The following is a 20,402-nucleotide window of genomic DNA, read 5'->3' as shown; positions in this document are numbered from 1 at the left end:
CGTCCAAGGAGATGGGCACGGCGAGCGTTAAATTACACATCGGGCGACGCGAGACGACCGGAGCCCTCTCAGGGATAACTTGATGCCGTGGATTTCTATGGGCAGGGGCCATGCGCTAGTCTTAGTTAGGCCGCCATATGAACTCAAACCCCTCCCTATATCACCGCGTCCCCTACTAACCACGAACCGCGGTTTGGACTTTGGCTACCTACTGTAGGTAGCGACTCTCAATGCCGCATGACTTGCATTCGTTTATTTGCTTTCGCCAAACGCCTGCCTATCTGGTCCCATTTGGCCCGTCTATTTTCGACTTTGCCCATCCCACGCCCGGCCAGCTATCCGTTTTCATGCCCTGTCCGCCTCGCGACTCGTGTTTGCTCATGCACACCGTTGACGCCAAATCCTCTGCGCGTTAGTCACGCCAACTGCTGTTTGTCTGCTTCTCACGGTCCCCCTTTCCTTGCATTCGTGTGGGCGTACGAACAACTCGTGGACCTCGGTGGCTGTGGGTGTGTGTACCCGCGCGCACTGTTGACGGGCTCTCTCTCGGAGAATTACGCACGCCCGGGGCAATTCCATCCATGACCCGGGAGCAGCCGTTATCCTCTCGCCATTGGCCGGCCATGGAACTGTGAAACCGAGCCATCCTTGCTCATCGTACGTCTAAGAAGACCTCACTCAGCTTTAAAATTTGATATACACAATTGCCCGAGGGTTGGCCTGGCTATTTAAACAGCACGTATAAGCATGCATAGAATGACTTGTTCTACTGATCTACACAAGCTTAATATAAGACTCCAAGATGACCACGCCGCATTTGCTGGAAAGGTGTAGCCGAAAGCCCGCATTGTGTACCGTCCGCACATTAACGATAGATGAGGGACTTGGCACTTGCAGCATGACTGATAAGAGCGCGCAGTTCCATAAGCATGGCCAGCCATCTTCTCCCCACCGTTGTCCGACTCGCAAGCTGCAGTGTTGTATCTCCCCAATGTATTCAATCTCACTTATTGACCTCAAGCATATCCGCGCCTTGACTGCCATCCTTCGGGCCCAGGTACATGATATCGTGCAAGCACTGCCTCCATCCCATGGATTGCTTCTCATCCATGATCCGCTCGCCATCCGAGAGTTCTTTGAAACGCCACCAGTACTGGACTTTTACCAACAAGTCGCTTTCCGTTCCCTCATCCCACAAATCGACGCGCATGCCAACCCATTCCTCGCGGACGGCCTTCCGCTTGAGCTCCAGGATTGTCAAGCCGATTGCTCTCGTGATCTCGTCGGTGCCAAAATCGAATTCGGATGAACCCAGGGGACGAATAGTGTATAGACTTGAGTCTTTGTTCAAGGTGTCCGATGCCTCGGTAGAAGCCTTTGATCGCTCCTTGATCGGTGTGTTTCCTTGCTGTGCATCTCGGAGGTACTGCACGATCTCTTGGCGAGTAGCGGCCGCATAGGAAGGCTCAGGCCGACAGATCTGCATGCAATGTGGAGAGAAGAAGGCCCCTTTACGATCTATATCTTTGGTATGCCGGTATGCATGGTAGGCCTGTTTCAGGTGTGCTATCGTAGCTGCTGTTGGTGGTAGGATGGCGGCCATGATTGAGATGACACTCGGCTGTGACTCTTCAATCTACCTTTTATCAACATCAACTTACGGTGAGTCATGCATGACTAAGGCCAGCTCCGGATAGATCTCACGAGGCATGTAGATACAAGACTGCTGGTTCAAAATATAGTATGCATACGGAATATTTCATTTGATTTTAAGAACGATTTATAGCTCTTCATATTATGCCATCCATCCCAATTTCTGGCACTAGCCATTGACTATCACTGTCACCTCGCACTCGTACAGGACGTCCTTCTTCGCCAGAGACGCAACGCCAACTACAGTATCAGACGGTCTGTGCCCTCCAGCGCTCTGGTCCATGTACTCTGTCCATAGTTCTCCCCAACCCCGGTCTACGATGTCCTCTGCATCTACCTCTACGTGCCCTGTTACGCTCATGATGTAATGCCGGACGTGTATCTATACGGCAGCTATAGTCAGCGGCATGTCACCACCCAACGTCCAGTTCGTGTTTCTTTTCATCGAAAGATAATAATAGGAATGGAAACGCACAATGTCCCGTGGTGTTGCGCCGGCAGCTGCCAAACATTTATTTATGCTTTCATAAGCGACTCTGGCCTGCTCTTTGATGGTAGAGGGAATTGTGCCATCTAGTTTACGGCCTGTTTGTCCGGCAAGCGTGACAAGCTTTGACGATGGCAGTATGGGGGTAACGCACACCTGGGAGTAGGTTGGTGGAGGCTGTGGGACGTCAGGTGGATTGAATCCATTTGGTTTGTTGGACGTCATTTTAATTGTCTAATTGATACCAGAAACGAAGCCAGAGATATGCACGAGTTATGCCCATCGTCTTACACGTTGGTCACTTTATACCTCAGGAGTTCGTATCTCGGCATGGAGGGGTATGTTGGGTCCACTTGCCGTTATTACATGTGGGTACTATCCCACTTCTGCACGGGCCATGCTGACATCACCACTGGCTTTCACACGCAGCCCGACTGGGACGCCGACGCGACAAATACTAAATTGCGGCCAAGTACATGTGTGTCATCAGATGTCACGCTACAAGACTTCATCGATTGAGACATGTTGAGCTACAACCGGACGAATGAGAGGTGGGCTGTTATGCGCCTGCTTCCGTTAGAATGCGGGGAAAGCTCGAACGAGAAAGAGGATAAAACAAGCTGCATGCGACAGTTTGCGCGACGTCTTCTACATCACCTTTGAGTGAGACATTTCTTCAATAATCATGGCGTCTGGCTGGTTCAGCTCATCGGCCAGCGATCCGACGCGCCCTCCGGATGTTCGCGTCCAGGTCGCAGAACAGAAACCACACGACTTCTATCTGCAGCCCAGCTCTGGTGGCCATGCTCCGGGACCAAGCCGCGCGACATCGACCATGTACGTTGACAGGACACATTCGAAGACGCATATTCACAGTGCTTCTCTGTTCGATGTTGGCATCTTGAAGGATACCCTTGTCCCTTCACTCACTCTGCACTCTGGTCTGGCAGTTCTCGCCTATGGGGCTGCACGATATACCAACCGTGTAGAAGCCAAGGACTGGCTTTGGCCTAGCGGTCAGGTGGTAAATGCATGGTGGTCTGCTGTAGGACGCCGCATCGCTGCTGGCTATACCGTTTCACAAGCCTTCACCCGCCTATCTTGGCACGAACGCGTCATGCTCACTGGTGTCACTTTATGGGGAGGACGCCTCTTCTATCGCATTGCCCGCCGCTCCATCCAGCGAGGCGAAGATGACCCACGATACGCTGAGGTCAAAGAGGAAGAAGGATTCTGGAACAGCGCGCTGTTCAAGGTCTTCATCCCAGAGGCCTTCTTCCAGATGCTTATCAGTCTTCCCTTTACAGCGCCTTTCCGTCATGAGGGTGCTGTTATGACTGGCTACCACCCTTTCATCCAGATGTTTGCCGTGGGCCTGTTCTCGTCCGGTCTAGCTATGGAAACACTAGCCGACTACCAGCTCGACCAGTACAAGGCTGAAGGCAACAAGGGCATCATGCGTGAGGGTGTATGGAGTATCGTCCGCAACCCTAAGTAAGCATACCCTTTCAATACATGCAGCAACTACTAACGCTATCCAGCTATCTTGGCGACGCCCTCGTCCACATCTCCTTCATCGTGATGCTTTACGGTTCCGATATGCTCGCCCCTATTGAACTCCTCGGCCCCGCTGCAAACTACGCGTTTCTCCGTTTCTTTGGAGGTGACGCTGAGAAGGAGAAACACCAAGAGCGCAGATACTCTGCGTCTCATCCCGACAAGTTCCGCGAACTGGAGAAGTTCCGCGCTGACAAGAACGCCTTTTGGCCCAGCGTGGATGAACTAAGCAACAAGTGGTTGTGGACTGTCTTGGGGGTAGGTGGACTGGGTGTTGCTGTTGAGCAGACGCTCAGAGCATTTCATTGAACACTATTGCTGTGGGACAGTGTCTGGGAGGATATCACGGGACAATGGGCGTTTAATGATGTCTTTACAAGTATGTAAAATACAAATTAGTCAACGCAGCTTCAGTATTTCTTGACCAAAAGGCCTCCACATCATGTGAACGTGTTTGATCGCCGTGCAAAATTTCCGCCAAGGAATGGTTAACTCTTTGAACACGCCATGCGTTGAAACGTATAAGATATGAAACGTTTACCTAAAACAGTTAGGCCCATCAACGATTCGAACGAGACGAGCAAAATCTCTGACATTCCCAAGGCCTTATCACGAATCAATGACGAACATGATCTCCCGGTGCTTCGAGCCAAGCACCAACGTACGTGCCTGTGAGAAATATGAGAGTTTCACAGCATGAACGCGTAAGAATTCATCAACACTTTGAAATATGAAACCTAGATCCCAATTCATGGGATACCGATGTATTTCTAGTCCGGATAGTAGACTAGCTGACGTTGTTTGTCTCGTTCCCCAAGCTGCCATAGTAGCACATTACGTATCATTCGCTCAAATCATGCTAAGAAAGAAGCCTAATCCTGCCAATTGTACACTATCTAGACGGATAACACTTCCGGCACTCCGCGTCTCGATGGAGTAAGATTTTATCAGCCGTTGCTGCAATTGAGGGGTACTTGTCGCGTGGACCTTCCGTTTCAAGGCTAGAGCGGAACCATCATACACCGTACCAACTCGGTCTCCAAGATAGCTATGATATAAGATATAGACATGGCACAACAACTTTTATGTCTATTCCTCTAGTTTCACATCCCAAGCCTCGTTTCTTCGCCATGGCGCTCAAACCTTTGGTCGTTTTATTCGTATCCTTGACACGCGCTCGCGAAATCACGTTCCCACCCATTGCAGGGTACGCGTCGCAGCAGATTATCCCCCAAGGGTTTATGGAACCGGATATCACGCATGCAAAGTTCGCGGGGTTGACGACGTATGCCAATTTGCAGTATGTACATTGTCTAGCGCCCCAAGGTCAGGAAGTGGAACCCTTCGATATTGCGATCCTTGGTGCGCCATTCGATACCGTAAGTTCAAAGTTACTATGCAGAAGCGAGATCACCATGACTGCAATCGGGTGCGTAGCGTTGTGTTGACAGTCAATAGGCCGTTACCGCAAGACCAGGAGCGCGTTTCGGACCGAGTGGGATACGACAGGGGTCCAGGCGCATGGCACCAGAGGCTGGGTGGAACATCTATACAGGTACGTTGAAGCTACGGTATTCACCGCAGTTGTTTCCTTTGGCTCCCGCATGCACGACCTTGGAAGGCGGGGGATGTGGTACACAACGGTGACATACAAGCTGCCTTCAGTCGCACGGCGAAGCTAGCGAGTAGTGACTGGGAAGACGCGCGCTTGAGAGGCTAGGTTTGTATGACTGGGTGCTGACACACGGACTCGATACCAACCGCACGCTGGTACTGCTTTGGCTACAGCATGAGGTCAATGGTGACGCATGCGGATGTTCTTTACTGATGCTGTCCAGGAGAGAACGTGCTGCTTGATTGGGCCAAGATAATCGACTGTGGCGATGCTCCGTTGACTGTGCTGGTACTGGTACTCCGATATCTTCAAATTTGGACATGGCTGATTTCTCGGTCAGGATAACACAGCAGCTCTCAAGCAGCTCGACAAAGCCCATCAAGTGAGTGTATCAATCATCCACCCGATTTGCAATCTTTCTGACTCTCCATATCAAGATTGTATCGGCAAGACGTACCAATTCGAGCCAGCATACCACGCCGAGGATCGTTACCCTAGGTGGTGACCATACCACCACGTTATCTGCTTTGAGATCAGTCCATCAGCATTTTGGTCCTGTGAGCGTGATACACTTTGATAGCCATCTGGGTAAGCTGGGAAAGCCTTCCATGATCGAATCCAGCTAATTCGAAAACAGATACTTGGGACCCAGAAGTTTTAGGTATGCTTGCGCGTTTGCGTAGGTGATCAATTGCTGACATTTATCAGGTGGAGGTATCTCCCATTACGCGTAAGTGTTAACATTGGGTGTCAGAACTGCTGAACCGGGCGAGTTGCTAAAACTGAAACAGTGGTGTAAACCACGGCACTTTCCTGCATATTGCCCACGAAGAAGGCTTGATCCGTAACACTTCGATCCACGCTGGTATCCGAGCGCCAATGGTACGACCGAAGGGCGATTTGCGAAACGATCGTAAATGCGGTTTCGAGATTTTGAAGGCGAGAGAGATCGACCGTTTCGGTGTGTCTGGAGTGATTGAGAGACTGAAGTCCCGTGTGGCTGGCACAAAGGTCTATATTAGTGTGGATATAGACGTTCTTGATCCAGCGTTCGCACCTGGTAAGTGGCTACAGGCCAGTCCGCGTGCGGATTGACGTGTGACGGCGCGGTGATATCCGCTTCCCTAACACCACCCTGAATCCCTGGCTTTGGATGATTGTGTAACTAATGGAGTGATTAGCCACGGGTACCTCCGAAGTCGGCGGTTGGAGTACACGAGAGCTACTTTCCATTTTGGATGGTCTCGAAGGATTGGATGTCGTTGGAGCAGATGTCGGTATGTGTATTTTGGCTCCTTATACTTCCAAGAGAAGGGAAACACAACGCTAACTGAGTTGCGCTACAAAGTTGAGGTAGCCCCTGTTTATGACAATCCGGGTGAGGTCACCGTTTTGGCTGCTGCAGAGGTCGTCCTGTCCCTTATCGGACTCATGGTGAAGGCACCAGCTTAGCGGGCATACTATACATGGTTGTACAGATTGACGCCGCTCTTTCAGAGATTGAATGCGGGGTCATGATCGAATGGGACATGCAGTAGAGTATTGGCATGGCCGGGAAGGAACTAGAGGATCGTGCCTGTGCCACGTGCCGCATCTCTTACATGCCTGCGTTGCCTACTCCATCTACTGCGCAGGCCAAATTTTTTTGTAGAACTTATCTGAATGTATAAATATGGATGTAAAAACTGTACGAGCGACAATGGGATTCCAGTGATATCAAAGTAGAACGGTGATAGATCGAGTGGAAATGTCAGCGTTACTATTTGAGTAAAGACATGTAGCTGTGAAGAATCTTTGCAGATGGCTTATAAGATGTGTGATTATCCTCCGTAAATGTGATCACCCTGCCCGATTTTGCGGCACGTGCTGACCAATCATGGAAACTCGTAGCACTTAAAGATTCACACCTTCTGTTGGTTGTAGTCGGCCAACGACATTGTAGCGTTTGCTAAAAAATGTATGCCAGTCATTCAGGACTTGCTTCTCCTTGTCGGTGAGCTCCGAGTAGTCCGATATGCAGTCTTCTGGCTTCAGAGAGGAAAGACCAAGCGCACGGTTGGGCTCTTTGCCCGCAAATACTATTAAAGTGGGTCAGCTGCTCGCCGTAGATGATCCGAGGGTTCTGGAGTAGCGAACCGTGATAGCCCTTCCCAGGTGCGTATGTCTCTTTGCCGCTCACATCAAATACGTCGCCCTGAGTCACGGTCAACTTGACTGCGCCTGCATAGGAACGTCATACAGCAGAAGGAATGAAGTACCTTGATAGCAACTAGAGTAGGGTAGCCTTCATTCGTGCCTGCTTGCAGTATCAGTGGACGATGGCCTAGGTAGTGCATGTAGAAGTGCGTAGTCTTTGGGAGCGCACCATCACACTTCGCCAGATAAGCACGGTCGATGACATCATCTTTTGGCGGATTCAACGTGACTGGTTCTTTGGGCGCGAACCTCTCTTTCTTTGGTTGTTCGGTGGCGTCAGACATGGTTAAACTTTCAGCGGGTGAGTGTTGTGTTGCGGGATGTCGGGTGGCTGCCCAAGGCTTCAACGGGAAGTCACGATGAAGACCTCGGCATGAAGTGGGGCTAGACGCCATCCCATTTTAGGCGAGTTACAAAACAGTTCGGATTCGTTATGGCAACTTGCTGTCCGCTTCTCGCTCTAATATCTTCACTCCCACTTGCGTGTCATGAAATACTCAATATACTAGTATAAAAAGGTCCCTTTAGTCGCCAGACACGCTCACCTACTGTTAAGTATGTTAAGTATTTTATGACACCCGGGTGCTCCTATGCTTGCGTATGCGAGATACGAGTAATGCATTCCGAACCACGTCGCGCCCGCCGAGCAGGCAATCAAATTGAGTCATTCATTCCGACCAATTTCAACATTGCATGAATCACGTGGCAGTTTCGCATAGTTACTCAATACTTCGTGGTATTTACGTACAGGAACAAATAGTTACAGTGAATGCACCGTTTCCAAGCGCCCATCAGATTCCCAAACAGGGTGCGCCAACATCGAAGCTTGCCGCGAGGTGAAACACAAACCAACTAGATATGTCAAGGCACTAGACCCAAGCATGCCGAGAGAGGCATATCTACATCTTCGACAAGACATATTACCTTACAAGCTAACCTCCTTGTCTTGTGTTAGCGAGGCCTGCTCGCACAACTCAATATCGCTCCGAAGTTGGCGTTGGGCCAGCAAGATAAAGGCTTTAGCTGGCTGCGCCCTGTATCAACCGCTAACAAGGCAATCCAGCTGCCCTCATACAGTCTTCGCAACTTGCGGTAGGATTTGACCACTCCCTTGGGACTCGCCAAACGCCGAAACATTGGTGGCCTGGGTCGTTGCGTGCGAAATGACAGTACTTGATGAGCCGTCGCTTAGAGTGACCACATCCAAAATGGATTATCTCGAAATCGCACATGGTTGAAACTTGGTGGCGGATATTAAGGATATGTTTAGACGCTACAATCGTTAGTCTACTTGTTGTGTTTGCACACTAGCAACATACATTGAGGGTGCGTGATCGTGGTGGTACGCCGTATATGATTCTCGTGGGAATATACCCTATGACAGGATATCTAGCGGGACTTTGGTGTACGGGATCTGGGGAAGTATAGGGATTGCACCTCGAGGCGATCTCACCATCTTTATATGCCACCAACCCAGCACCACATTCACAGAATGTGGTTTGTGCAACTAATCACAGGCGCGCTCCGCAGAGAAATTTAAATATTCGAAGAGAACGCATGCAGAGTAGTAGGTAACACACCACCGCCCGCAGTGTTGGCTTCCAAGTACATATCCTTGACTACTAGAGTGTCACATGCACAAACATAATCAGATTCACAATTCTAGGCGCCTCAATCTCTCAACGGCCAGGGTTTCCAAGAGACAAGAACGTGTTTCCCCCCACACAAACACGTCATGAAGAGGCGCAGACATAGCCTGGTACCAGGCTTGATGCGCCATCGTTGTGCATCAGCGTGTTGGTATACGGCCCGCACCAAGCGCCGTTGTCTAAGTTTTGGTCGTATCGAACGTATGCTTGAGCGGCTCCTAGGATACTCGATCCGCGAACCTGGGACGTGGTCAACCCTTGTATTGACTAGGTAGGTAGAAGACCCCTTGTCGCGCTTGTTCCGGCAAGCTGCTGCACACGCGTCATATGATCCGTCCTAGTTTTATAAGCATCACGGTGCAAGTTGTGTCTATCAAACTTCACGCGTGTTTGGTAGAATCGAAAAAGATATCTGTCGTTTTACATTGCAGAAGCAGCAAATAGTCACGCACCGGACAAACACCGTACTTCTAAGTAGCAGCACACAACACATACAGCCAACATCACACTCGCATGTATGGAGTCGGTTTTACGCTACTTTCTTGGCGGCTTCGTTGAATCTACCTAGGCACCATGCAGAACAATTCCAAGGTTGGGTTCTATGCCACCACATCACCATGCTGGATGAGAATTGATTCCACAGCATCATGGTTTCTTCGGGGGTCTCTCTATTCAGACCGTGCAATGCTGGTGAGGCTACACTAAATTTCTCTTAGAGAACTCAGTGCGATCTGGGCTTCTGCTTTTCAGACACGCTCGCTAGGCTAGGAATGATATGCAGGTCTTATGTACATCGACATGTGTCCAGCGAGTTAGTCAATATGTCACCTTCAATATTTCATAGGTGAATGTGACAGCACGTGAGGGTCGAGCTGAATTTCATCCATTCACTATGAAGCAGGAGCGAACACAGGAACAACTCAACACCAGTGTCCAAGGCCGATAAGCATATGTCTGCCTTCGCGATGAAAAAGCATATTCCCCGCTTGTTTGAATGTGTCCTACCTGCATACTCCACAAACTGCTCAGCTACAGACAAGGCTAAGTTTGTCACAAGCATCGCCGACCTACCAATACTGGACTCTTTAAGCTTACGATCATGCTGCAATGTCAGTATGGATCTCGTCCATCTTTGCCGACCTATCATTTAGTATGATGGAAATCATGTTCTTCGCTTGTAACCCTAACTAAGGAACACTAACTTCAAGCACGCGACTCTGTTTTTCAACAATATTGCGAACAAGGCGGGGAACCGGCTGATGAGCCGGGGTACACGACAGGGTTCCAAAGCGGCGTCAATACAACTGTGCTTGATGGAAAGAGGTCCGCGCGATCTGGTGTAGGTAGTTAGTTCTATGGGTTTTGCCTTTCCACAGCAGCATGGTTGTCGTTTCACTGGTATGTTTAGTGCAACAACACCTTAAGAACGAGAAGGAAGAACCGAATCTTGTGCGCCAGTGCAATACACATGGCATGATTTGAAGTCACAAAAATGCATCGCTAAGATTTGAGTGAATTTGCCCATACTGGCGTAACGTAGGTTCAGGTCGAGTGCTCAGTCTTCTAGCTGTCTTGACGAAGTTATACTACGTTACCTCGCTTGCTTCGAGTTAGAATGCTTTGAATAAGACGTTTTCTTTTGGATCACTATCGTTTTCCGGCTCCTTCCGTACTGCATGGTGTCAGCTTACCGCATATAGATTCTGGTTGGTGTGGTGGCGCACTACTTCCAGAACAGTCGGGTGGCATGCTTTAGCGTAGGAGCTGACAGCTACCATGCTGGAAAAGCCTACCTCTGGTATATACACGTACAAGAGCCGACTTTCCTCTAACACTAGTAACATATTAATCACATTTCCCAGACACAAGATCGATCGTAGCAAAAATTTGCACGCGATGGAATGAGTATGCATCGGAACTCTAATCATGTTCACTGACTCGATAAAACATATGTAGTACCCCGGGTACATCTGCCGCATACACAAGTCGGCAGTACAATGATGGCTGGGTCCAATGCAGTGGGTTTGCATCTACGGGCACCGTCGGGACCAGCCGCCTGAGCACGAGCATATGCGTGAGTTCACTTTCGGGAAGACGAGACGAGGGGGCCTGTTTGTGGCGTACTGGCCCATGTGGTGTTCCCAAATTGTTTCGTCACTTCTCCGATGAAAATCTCCCTGTCCAAGCCATGCCTTTCGGGTCAAAACACCGAATAGCTGGCAGGCCAGGTATCTATCGCTGGGCTGCCATACCGACAAGATACAAAATTTGACAGAATTCACGCATACTATCCCTATAAATTCCCCGGGAGCAGATGAGATAATATCCTATATGAGGGACAAGGCTTTGAGGACCACTGTCAGCAAAACAACCTAACAGATAAATATCCCACGTCCTCCCATCACCATTACCGCCCATGATGTCCTTCAACCCGCATACATCCCCGTTTGACCCCCACCTCCAACGCTGCGGATGTGACATCCCACTTCCGCCCCTACATATCCAGCCACCGTAGTGGACGCATCACCATAAAGGGTCCGTCGCACTACATTATCGCTAACTGAACGAATCTGTAACGAGCTCCCAAGATAACGGGTATGCCGTAATCGGTGAGCAAGAAGTGGCGGATAGATGCAGTAAAGAGCAACGCTCGAGTCGCGCGTGCATGGGTGGGGCAATTCTTCGGTCATGAAGCGTGGGCATAATGGTCCGAGGAGACAGATGTCGTATTTTTTGGTCACGTTGTAGTATGTTGTGACGAACGTGCTGTTGCAATAGAGAAGATGTAGGGAAGTGTCATAGTATAAAAGCTCCAACGACAATCACTTTTCACATTTGATGGTATCAATACGGCAACTGATGCTACATTTGCACATTTGCGAGGAGAAGAAAAAAGACATCCCTACAGGACAACGGCTAATTGCTTACTTCCCAGCTCTCTTTGCCTTCCGCGCCTGCCTCTTCTTCGCGATAATCCTAGTTCTCTGTGCAAGCTTTCCATCTTTGGTCTTACCTGCAGCGGAATCCGCGCCAGCATCCGCACCCGAACCTTGCTGCTTACCCTTCGCATCAGGTTTGCCTCTGCCCGTTTTTCCTACCGCACTTGAATCTCGCTTACGCTTCCGACCCTTCGTCGCACCCTGCTCGACATCGTCGACGTTGTCAGCCTCGCCCTTCGGCTTTGGTGGCTCGCGAGCTTTTTCCTCGCGGTCCGAGCGTCGGTTTACCACATTTGCATTTTCAATGGCAAACTCAACGATAAGGCGTTTTCGCTTGTCTTCGAGGGCTTCCTGGGCCTTCTTTTTGTTGTTCTTGATGGAAGGGTCGTTTTTGATCTTGTAGTCTACGGCATGGCCGTTGAGCCAGCGCAGACCCATGAGGGCGTTGCGGTGTGTGTAGTACTCGATGAATCCGTAGCCTCTACTCCTTCCCGCGCCGGTGTCCTCAGAGACCTTGCTACCAGCTGGTGTTTCGTAGACAACTTTGGCTTGCTTCACGATACCTTTGCCCTTCTTCTTGCGCATCTTCTCGGCGACGAGCATTTCTTGACCGCCGCGGATGACTTCTTCCTTGTTGAGTTTCTGGCGTTTACCCTCTTTGACATCGGCAGCGAAACCGACGACGGCGCTACGAGCAAGCTGCTTGAGGTCCTTGGAAGTGATGCTGCGGGGTATATTGCGGACTGAGAGACGGGTTAGAGACAAATGAAGCGAAGGATTCTCTTGGATCTGTTTGCGTCGCATGGTTGCGCTCTCTTCGCGCATCTTGATCTCAGAGGGTGATAGCTTTTGGTATAAGGGAGAATTCGAACTAATGGTTCCTTCTGAGAGCAAGTAGAGGCGACGCTTGTCTTTGTCGCGGTTGAAGCGGGATGCCGCGCCTTCTGCAGTGAGACGAGTAGCTTCGTTCTTGTCGACAGCACGGCTTATCTGTAGAATGCGGCCATCGATGGTGTACTTGCCTGTTGGGTCGGCATCTTCGTCTTCGAGTACAGAGTGTGTAACGGTGATGGTGGAGCCGTCCTTCTTGTCAAGGTTCTTCTTTTGTAACTTGACTCGTGGGACGCCCTTTAGGCAGTTGATCATATCCTCCTCCGTGAAGAAGGATACGAAGCCGGTGCCCTTTGGTCGTTCGGTTTCGCGGTCTACAACGACGCGCGCAAAGCGTATGCCACCAAACTGCTGAAAGTGCTCCTTGAGACGCTCGTCGTCTACTGTGAAAGGTACATTGCGTACAAAAAGTGTGTATTCCTCGCGTTTCGGTCGGTTATCATCCAGCTGAATGCCACCTTCCTCGTCATCTTCCGATATGTCCTCGTAATCGGTATTGCTGTCGTCCTCATTGTCGTCGTCGTCCTCTTCATCTTCGTCGCTCCCGTCGGCTTCAGAGTCGTCATCGGAACTGACCACAGAGCTTTCAGCGTCGTCCATGTCTTTATCCTCATCCTCGGCTCCTGCTTTAGCTTCGTCATCCCCCTCCTGCTCAGTCTTTTGTAGACTCTGCCACGTATCCCGGTCTACAGCCCAGTCAACAGCAATGGGCCTTTCATCGATTTCCTTGCCGTTGAGCTCTTGTATCGCCCGCTCTGCGTTCTTCTTTCCTCGCAACGACACGAATCCGAACCCCCGCAGTTCGCCGTTGGGTTTCTTGGGCAGATTGACAAAGTTGACTTTTCCGTAGCTTCTGAAAAGCTTCTGCAAGTCCTCTTGCGTCTTGATTGTCCACGGCAGATTTCGAATGATGAGTTTTGGTGTTTGCGCTTCCTTGATTTGCTGCTCGCGCTCTGCCTTGGCCCGATCACCAGCCCTGGGTCGCTTCTCTTCGCCTTCGCGTTGTCTTGCCTCGGCAAAGTCGACCTTGATCTTCTTGCCCTTGATCTCGGTGTTGTTCAGCTCCTCCTTCGCCCTCTGTGCATCCTCTACATCGGCGAATGTGACGAAGCCGTAGCTTTTCGATTCCCTAGTCTCCTTGTCCAGGACGACGAGGGCGTTTTTAATTGGATATGACTCTGAAAAGTATTCAGTCAGGTCTTCGCTGGTGACATTGGGCGCAAGTCCGCGAACGAAGAGTTGTCTGCGCGCGACTTCCTTGGGCGTCACTTTGGCGGCATTGGAGGACGGTTCAGCGTCGGCAGTGGCGGTGACGGCTTCTGCGCCATCTAGAGAGAGGCGCTGGCGTTTTCTACGGGGAGCCATTGTGCAAAATGTAAAATTCAAAGCAGTCTTCGCACTTTTGTTCTTTGCCTATGCCTTCGAAAAAAAGTTCCAGTCGCGGCGCACAGACTTCCCCGTCCGCTCTTGGCGAGCGTACGTAAAGTGGAGCTAGTCCCGTTCTGCGAAAAGCTGCATCTACGGCGACACTTGCACCTTCTATGCACAACGTACACTTCAAGCAACTCACTCTCTCCGTCTTTCATTCAATCCTTCATGTCCTTGACCTTGTGACCAATTTCAGATCGAGATGGTTTGCATGCTGTACCCTCCTGATCGGTAGAAAAATCTGCACATCCCCACCTAATTTGGATGTCGTCCGGATGAGACCTAAGGCCCCCACATAGTCTTCCACCGCAGCACCCTCAGTTCGAGGGCTATCTCGTCATGTACATGATCGCGATCTCACAATATGCATGTCCGCTTTCAAAATCCCATCCCTCATATCAGCCGCCGGGGTCGGCGTCTGTCTCATACAGTGTACGATACTGTTTTCTCCGCGACAACATCAGGTCGCCGTACAGCAAGAGTTGAAGGGATAAGCTTGATGTGAGTGCTTGCTGATTCGGCTTGAAGAGGTTCCTCAGAGGTTCTGACTATCTGAGGCTTTCGTTTCATATCACTGTGATGCCTACCATACTCTCCAGAAGGACTCATCCTTTGATGGTTTTCAATGCGATCGTACTCTTCATTGTATACCAAGGAATATGGCGATCTCCATGGACTTTCCACTATTTTGCTGCATAGCCGGAGTCGTTGCTGTCTCATGTTGTTGGCAGAAAAACAAGTGTTGAGGAGCATGACCTACCAGTTCTGCGCCGTCAGGCATTAGCGCCTGGTATTCAACACCTGCGGACACGCCCTGGCTGCATCCTTCGAAAGTTATGACACCGAAGCTACTCCGTATCCTGGCGTAATCAAGGCGGCTTATCAGGCGTCGCTTAGCTTTCGCCCAACACACCCTAGTCCTTCCGCCGCCGCGGAGCGTACTGCCGCCCGTGTGGCAGCCTACAGTACACATGTGAGAGGGGAGAATTGAGTTAAAGAGGGACTTCTCCGGAATCCCAGTTTCGAAAAGCGTGAGCACGAAAATCAACAATGTCGCGAGAAAACAATGCAACAGGTGAACATGAGGCGCTATTGAACGCTAGCGAGGTCGTTCCCTCATCCTCACGGAACTATTCGACTCTAGATAACGCGGACTCTTATCACAAACCGACGCCAGGAGAAGCAACACATTCAGAAGCTGACAAAGAGAAGCTTATCGTGCATGATCAATCTGACGATCTTGAGCGCTCATATTCGTTAGTGGAAGAGTTGGGAGATGGTGATGTTTCCTTGTACGAGAAGAAATGCCTACTTGTCAACCGTGAAATCGATCTCATGGGCATGGGACGATATCAATGGTCGATCTGGGTGTTATGTGGGGCAGGTTACATGATTGACCTGATGTGGGCACAAGCAGTAAGTATATTTCACATGTGCAATGCGTGTGAGACGTGGCTGACATTGTTCGCCCATCTTTAGTTTGGACTCGTTTTGTCACCAATGCAGCAAGAGCTTGGGTTTGGGGCTGATCAGACAGGTCAACTCTCCACGGCCTTCTCAATCGGACTTACAGCCGGTGCGTTCGTTTGGGGTGTCCTAGTGGACGTCATCGGACGCAAGTTCTCTTTCAACCTGACGGTCTTCTTTGCTTGCATTTTCGGAACCTGTATCGGAGCCCCAAGCAGCTACAACGGCATTCTCATTCTCACGGCCTTTACTGGGTTTGGCGTTGGAGGCAACATTCCAATCGACACAACCATTACTTTGGAAGCAACACCGCAGAGCAAACGCTACCTTCTGCCTTTATTATCCATCTTCCAGCCAATTGGGGTGGTTATCTGTTCAGTTCTGGCATACGGTTTCATACCCAACTGGTCCTGTAGCCCCAACTTTTCAGAGGGTGCTCGAGCTCTGCCTGCATGCGGAATGGTGGCCAAAGGAGCCGCATGTTGCTCGAGAGAGGACAACATGGGATGGCGGTACCTGTTGTTCACTCTGGGAGGCGTCACTATTGTTGTGTTCCTTCTCCGTTCAGTTCTCTTCGACTTCCAAGAGTCCCCCAAGTTCCTCATCTACCGAGGAAAGGACGCCGACGCTATCAAAGTGCTACAAACTATAGCTCAGTACAACAATACCACATGCAGGTTGAGACTAGAGGATCTCGAATCTCTGGAACGCCAATTCGAATCCGCTCGGAGCATTGGACCCACACTTGGAGGCGGTGCCAAACAGCTAGAGTCTACGTGGGGTGAGAAGCTCAAACTAGAAGGCGATCGTTTCAAGCTCCTGTTCTCGAACTTCCAGATGACGAGGCTGACGCTCTTGGTATGGCTGACGTACATTTGTGACTACTGGGGATTCACAGTTGCGGGTAAGTTTTGTTGAATCGCAAATGGAGTTTATGTATTAACATGCGTTTAGGTACTTATCTCCCGCAGATTCTAGCGGTGAAGAATGGCGCTCTGGATCTTTCCCTTCGCTACACGTACCGATCCTACATCTTCATCTATCTCCCTGGTGTCTTTGGCGTTGTCCTCGGGACGCTATCTTACCGAGCATCGCGAGTAGGCCGCAAGTGGACTATGGTTGTTTCTTCTGCGTTGATGGGTATCTCCATCTTCCTCTTCAGCAGCGTCAATTCCGCGGGGTCAAACATCGGATTCAATGTCATGGAGTATTTCTTCCAGTCCATGTTCAACTCGGTCTTGTACGGATGGACGCCTGAAGCTTTCCCAGCACCGATCAGAGGCACGGCGTGTGGTATCGCAAGTTTCTGGGGCAGACTCTTTGGCATTGTCAGTCCGCTCATCGCGCAACATTTATATGCCGGCGGAGGTACAGGAAGGGATATCAACAGTGTGCTATACCTGGCTGGTGGCGTGACACTGGGCTGTGTCATCACAACGGCACTACTACCTAGCCAACTCGTGGGCAGGCAGAGTTTGTAGAGCTGGAATAGGTCGTCTGTGCGCTAGGCGCAACAAGAGATGAAATGATGGTCGGTGAAACTAAGATTGCATGGCAGCGGACACGTGTGGAATAGTAAGATACCCGCTACACTAAGTAGCACATATCAAGATGGCAATGTTATACGATTGAACAATCCCGCAAAATTACACCTGCCGTAAGCTCGCTGTCCAAAAACTCGATCACAAAGTACAAACCATACTAGCCCCTGATATCTTATCAAATCATCATAACCAATTATAACTCGCTCAACACTCCAAAGCACCATGCCATGCACATCCATCCAGCCCTTAAGCCAAAACTCTCACAACTTCGTCTTCCCAGCTACCTCACCGCTCCTCCTCTGCTCCGCAACATATCCGCTCGCCACCGGATTCCAGCTCTGAGCAGCAACCTGCGGTATTGGAAACGGCGGTTTTTTTAGATTCTGCGTGAAGAAGACTGGATGCCGTATCGCGCTATCGTAGACGGGTGTGAAGAAAGTAGCGGGTGTTTGAGCGGGACCGAATGGCGGCATGGCTTCGATTTGCGATCGGGGTCGCGCAGAGTTCAAAGGCGGATTTGTAGGAAGTTGTGATTGTTGGGAGGGGACATGGGATGGGGAGTGGAAGACGCGTCGCTGTTGTTGTTGCGCGGGTGGGTGGTGTGAGGAGTGTTGTGGAGGCTGGAGGTTGGGCGTTAGTTGTTGTGCTGCTGCGGGTTTGAGAGTAGTTACTTTTGGCCTTGAGGGCTGGAGGCTGGGAATCATGGCGGTTTGCTCGTGTGATAGTCTAGGACTTGTATACTCACCACCGTGCACTCTGATCGTGATGCGGCGGCTATCACGTACCTCGGCAGATGATATCCCGCGACGTCATGCTTCGTTCTTATTTCCACCGCGGAGCCATAGCAACACACTGATTTTTCCGCCATGCGAAGAACACCAGCGCTGTTCTTTGCAGCTACAAGATGCGCAAGACTACATGCTTCACGTAGACTTTATTCTTCGCTGCCCATTGTGAGCATCACGAATGGTACTTTTTATCGGCAACATCCTTCGGTCAAAGTTAGACAGAATGCATCTGCAAACCCAGCTTTATTTCCCGACTTGACGATTTCATTGCCCTCCTTCTCATCGCCAAATGAGCATTGGGCCATCCTCAGTCCCTCATCTGATATCCGAACTGCGTTTCTCCAAATTTTGCGTGGGCAGTTACTTTGTTTTCCACCGACAGCCCGGTCATTCCCTTACCTCCTTAGTCCCGCCATCACGGAGAAGAAGCCCAGACTTCGGTTTCCAGAGCGTGCGATAGAGTATGTGGGCTTTGATGTGGAACGTAAGGCCTTTGGTGGTGCCTATCTCTCGGCCCGGTACGAGTCACTCAAAGAAGACACGGATTTCACAGTGCAACGATATCTAACCGGGATCGTAACGATGAATCCTGGGGAAGAGGAACTCAAAGCTAAAAGCGTGGGAGAGGAGGACATGAAGAGGGTCATGCGGGACTTGGAGCTAGAAAGGTTTATCGAGAAGCCAGTCAATATGTTGAGTAATGGGCAGAGTAGGAGAGCGAGGATTGCAAAGGCGTTGTTGAGTGCGCCCGAAATGTTGTGTTTGGATGCGCCGTTCAGTAGGTTCAGGTGTATGCGTATAGAAAAGTGGTATACTAATTTCTGAGTAGTTGGCTTAGATCCGATCGTTACAAGGCATATCTCTAAGGTATTACATCGTCTTGCGGAAGTTAACGCGCCTCGTATTGTACTCTCGCTGAGACCGCAGGATGATATTCCGGACTGGGTCACGCATGTTGTGTATGCGGGGCAAGATGGGAAAGTTGAGAGTTTGGGTCCGAAAGATGAGGTTTTGAATATTCTCCAGGCGAGAAATGAAGGACTTGAAAGACAAGCAACGGGTGGTGACAAAGCGTCAATGTCAGTAGGCATACAGCAAGAATCAGCCACAGAATTGCAGACTACAACAACACTGAGTCGAGATGGATACAAGAAAATTGACACGTCGGATACCCCCATCGGAGAACCCATCGTCGAGATGCAAGGCGTACGCATATCATATGGTACAAATTCTGTCTTGGGCGACTGGCAACAGCCTGACCAATACACCGGTACACCCCAATTCGGCCTCCACTGGACCGTCCACCGAGGCCAACGCTGGGGTATCTTTGGCGCAAACGGCTCAGGCAAAACAACGCTCCTCAGTCTCGTGACCTCCGACCATCCACAAACCTACTCCGTGCCCGTAAAGCTCTTCCAGCGCTCGCGTCTCCCAGAGCCAGGTGTTCCAGGCATCACGATTTTCGAGATTCAGGCTCGCATGGGTCATGCGAGCCCAGAGGTACATGCCCTCTTTCCTAAACATCTGAGAATAAGAACGGCGCTCGAGAGTGCGTGGAGCGATACTCCGATTACGAAACCAAGGCTTGATGATGAGGCGAGGAGGCGCGTGGAAACTTCTCTGGTGTGGTTTGAGAAAGAACTGAGACCGGCTACTGGCTTCAAGGCGAGTGAGAAAGAAGGCTCAAAGGATCTTGGATGGGCCAGCGAAACGCTCTTTGGTGAACTGTCATTCTCAGCCCAACGGGTTCTACTCTTTCTCCGTGCCACGATTCGTAATCCCGATATTGTTATCCTCGACGAAGCGTTCAGTGGTATGGATGATTTGGTGAGAGATAAATGTCTTTTGTTCCTAAGTCAAGGCCAGTCCATGGCTCTGGAGACTTCGGAGGCGGGGCTGAGACCGGTGAAGAGGGACGGGGAGGTTGTTGTCAACGGCCTGCAGGATCATCAGGCGTTACTTTGTGTTAGTCATAGTAGACAGGAGGTCCCTGGATGTATCAGGGAGTGGATCTGTCTTCCGGAACCGGGGACGGGCGCGCCAAGGGTCGGGAAATGGGATGGGCCAGTGGAGTTGGATGAAAGGCGGTGGGGGGAAGTGTGGGAAGATGAGTGTGCAGGATGGCTGAGATGGGCATAACTGTGTATGATACAAATAATCATAGGTAGTTTAACCAAATGATCAGACA

At 50.5% G+C, this 20,402-nt stretch overlaps 8 protein-coding genes across 8 annotated transcripts; 4 read left to right on the top strand and 4 right to left on the bottom strand.

Annotated features, from left to right (window-relative positions):
- Nucleotides 1–1,003: 1,003 nt before the first annotated feature.
- On the bottom strand, nucleotides 1,004–1,603 carry PtrM4_034010 (uncharacterized protein; the record flags this gene model as incomplete). Its single annotated transcript, XM_001939226.1, has 1 exon — nucleotides 1,004–1,603. The coding sequence occupies one exon, from the start codon at nucleotides 1,601–1,603 to the stop codon at nucleotides 1,004–1,006; it is 600 nt and encodes a 199-aa protein (XP_001939261.1).
- Nucleotides 1,604–1,822: 219 nt separating this feature from the next.
- Nucleotides 1,823–2,365, bottom strand: PtrM4_034000 (putative endoribonuclease L-PSP family protein; the record flags this gene model as incomplete). Its single annotated transcript, XM_001939225.2, has 2 exons — nucleotides 1,823–2,035; nucleotides 2,129–2,365. The coding sequence occupies 2 exons, from the start codon at nucleotides 2,363–2,365 to the stop codon at nucleotides 1,823–1,825; spliced, it is 450 nt and encodes a 149-aa protein (XP_001939260.1).
- Nucleotides 2,366–2,825: 460 nt separating this feature from the next.
- PtrM4_033990 (DUF1295 domain containing protein) lies at nucleotides 2,826–4,006 on the top strand (the record flags this gene model as incomplete). Its single annotated transcript, XM_001939224.1, has 2 exons — nucleotides 2,826–3,634; nucleotides 3,682–4,006. 2 exons carry the CDS (start codon nucleotides 2,826–2,828, stop codon nucleotides 4,004–4,006), a joined length of 1,134 nt encoding a protein of 377 aa, XP_001939259.1.
- Nucleotides 4,007–4,827: 821 nt separating this feature from the next.
- On the top strand, nucleotides 4,828–6,764 carry PtrM4_033980 (SpeB, Arginase-agmatinase-formimionoglutamate hydrolase, arginase family; the record flags this gene model as incomplete). The annotated part of the gene is made up of 10 exons (XM_066104065.1): nucleotides 4,828–5,076; nucleotides 5,156–5,252; nucleotides 5,536–5,600; nucleotides 5,653–5,694; nucleotides 5,750–5,900; nucleotides 5,950–5,973; nucleotides 6,021–6,042; nucleotides 6,104–6,372; nucleotides 6,494–6,589; nucleotides 6,622–6,764. 10 exons carry the CDS (start codon nucleotides 4,828–4,830, stop codon nucleotides 6,762–6,764), a joined length of 1,158 nt encoding a protein of 385 aa, XP_065966267.1.
- A 441-nt stretch (nucleotides 6,765–7,205) lies between these two features.
- On the bottom strand, nucleotides 7,206–7,792 carry PtrM4_033970 (uncharacterized protein; the record flags this gene model as incomplete). Its single annotated transcript, XM_001939222.1, has 3 exons — nucleotides 7,206–7,390; nucleotides 7,449–7,506; nucleotides 7,571–7,792. The coding sequence occupies 3 exons, from the start codon at nucleotides 7,790–7,792 to the stop codon at nucleotides 7,206–7,208; spliced, it is 465 nt and encodes a 154-aa protein (XP_001939257.1).
- Nucleotides 7,793–12,081: 4,289 nt separating this feature from the next.
- Nucleotides 12,082–14,352, bottom strand: PtrM4_033960 (Protamine-P2 domain containing protein; the record flags this gene model as incomplete). Its single annotated transcript, XM_066104064.1, has 3 exons — nucleotides 12,082–12,158; nucleotides 12,219–13,470; nucleotides 13,564–14,352. The coding sequence occupies 3 exons, from the start codon at nucleotides 14,350–14,352 to the stop codon at nucleotides 12,082–12,084; spliced, it is 2,118 nt and encodes a 705-aa protein (XP_065966266.1).
- A 1,113-nt stretch (nucleotides 14,353–15,465) lies between these two features.
- PtrM4_033950 (ProP, Permease major facilitator superfamily) lies at nucleotides 15,466–17,363 on the top strand (the record flags this gene model as incomplete). The annotated part of the gene is made up of 3 exons (XM_001939220.1): nucleotides 15,466–15,831; nucleotides 15,895–16,786; nucleotides 16,837–17,363. 3 exons carry the CDS (start codon nucleotides 15,466–15,468, stop codon nucleotides 17,361–17,363), a joined length of 1,785 nt encoding a protein of 594 aa, XP_001939255.1.
- A 1,433-nt stretch (nucleotides 17,364–18,796) lies between these two features.
- Nucleotides 18,797–20,353, top strand: PtrM4_033940 (ModF, ABC-type molybdenum transport system, ATPase component-photorepair protein PhrA; the record flags this gene model as incomplete). Its single annotated transcript, XM_001939218.2, has 2 exons — nucleotides 18,797–18,992; nucleotides 19,044–20,353. The coding sequence occupies 2 exons, from the start codon at nucleotides 18,797–18,799 to the stop codon at nucleotides 20,351–20,353; spliced, it is 1,506 nt and encodes a 501-aa protein (XP_001939253.2).
- Nucleotides 20,354–20,402: the final 49 nt, after the last annotated feature.

Source organism: Pyrenophora tritici-repentis, chromosome 1 (assembly GCF_003171515.1).
Source record: "Pyrenophora tritici-repentis strain M4 chromosome 1, whole genome shotgun sequence".
NCBI classification, from domain to species: Eukaryota; Fungi; Ascomycota; class Dothideomycetes; order Pleosporales; family Pleosporaceae; genus Pyrenophora; species Pyrenophora tritici-repentis.
Note: the sequence above shows the minus strand (reverse complement) of the source record. Positions and strands in the feature narration are given on the sequence as shown.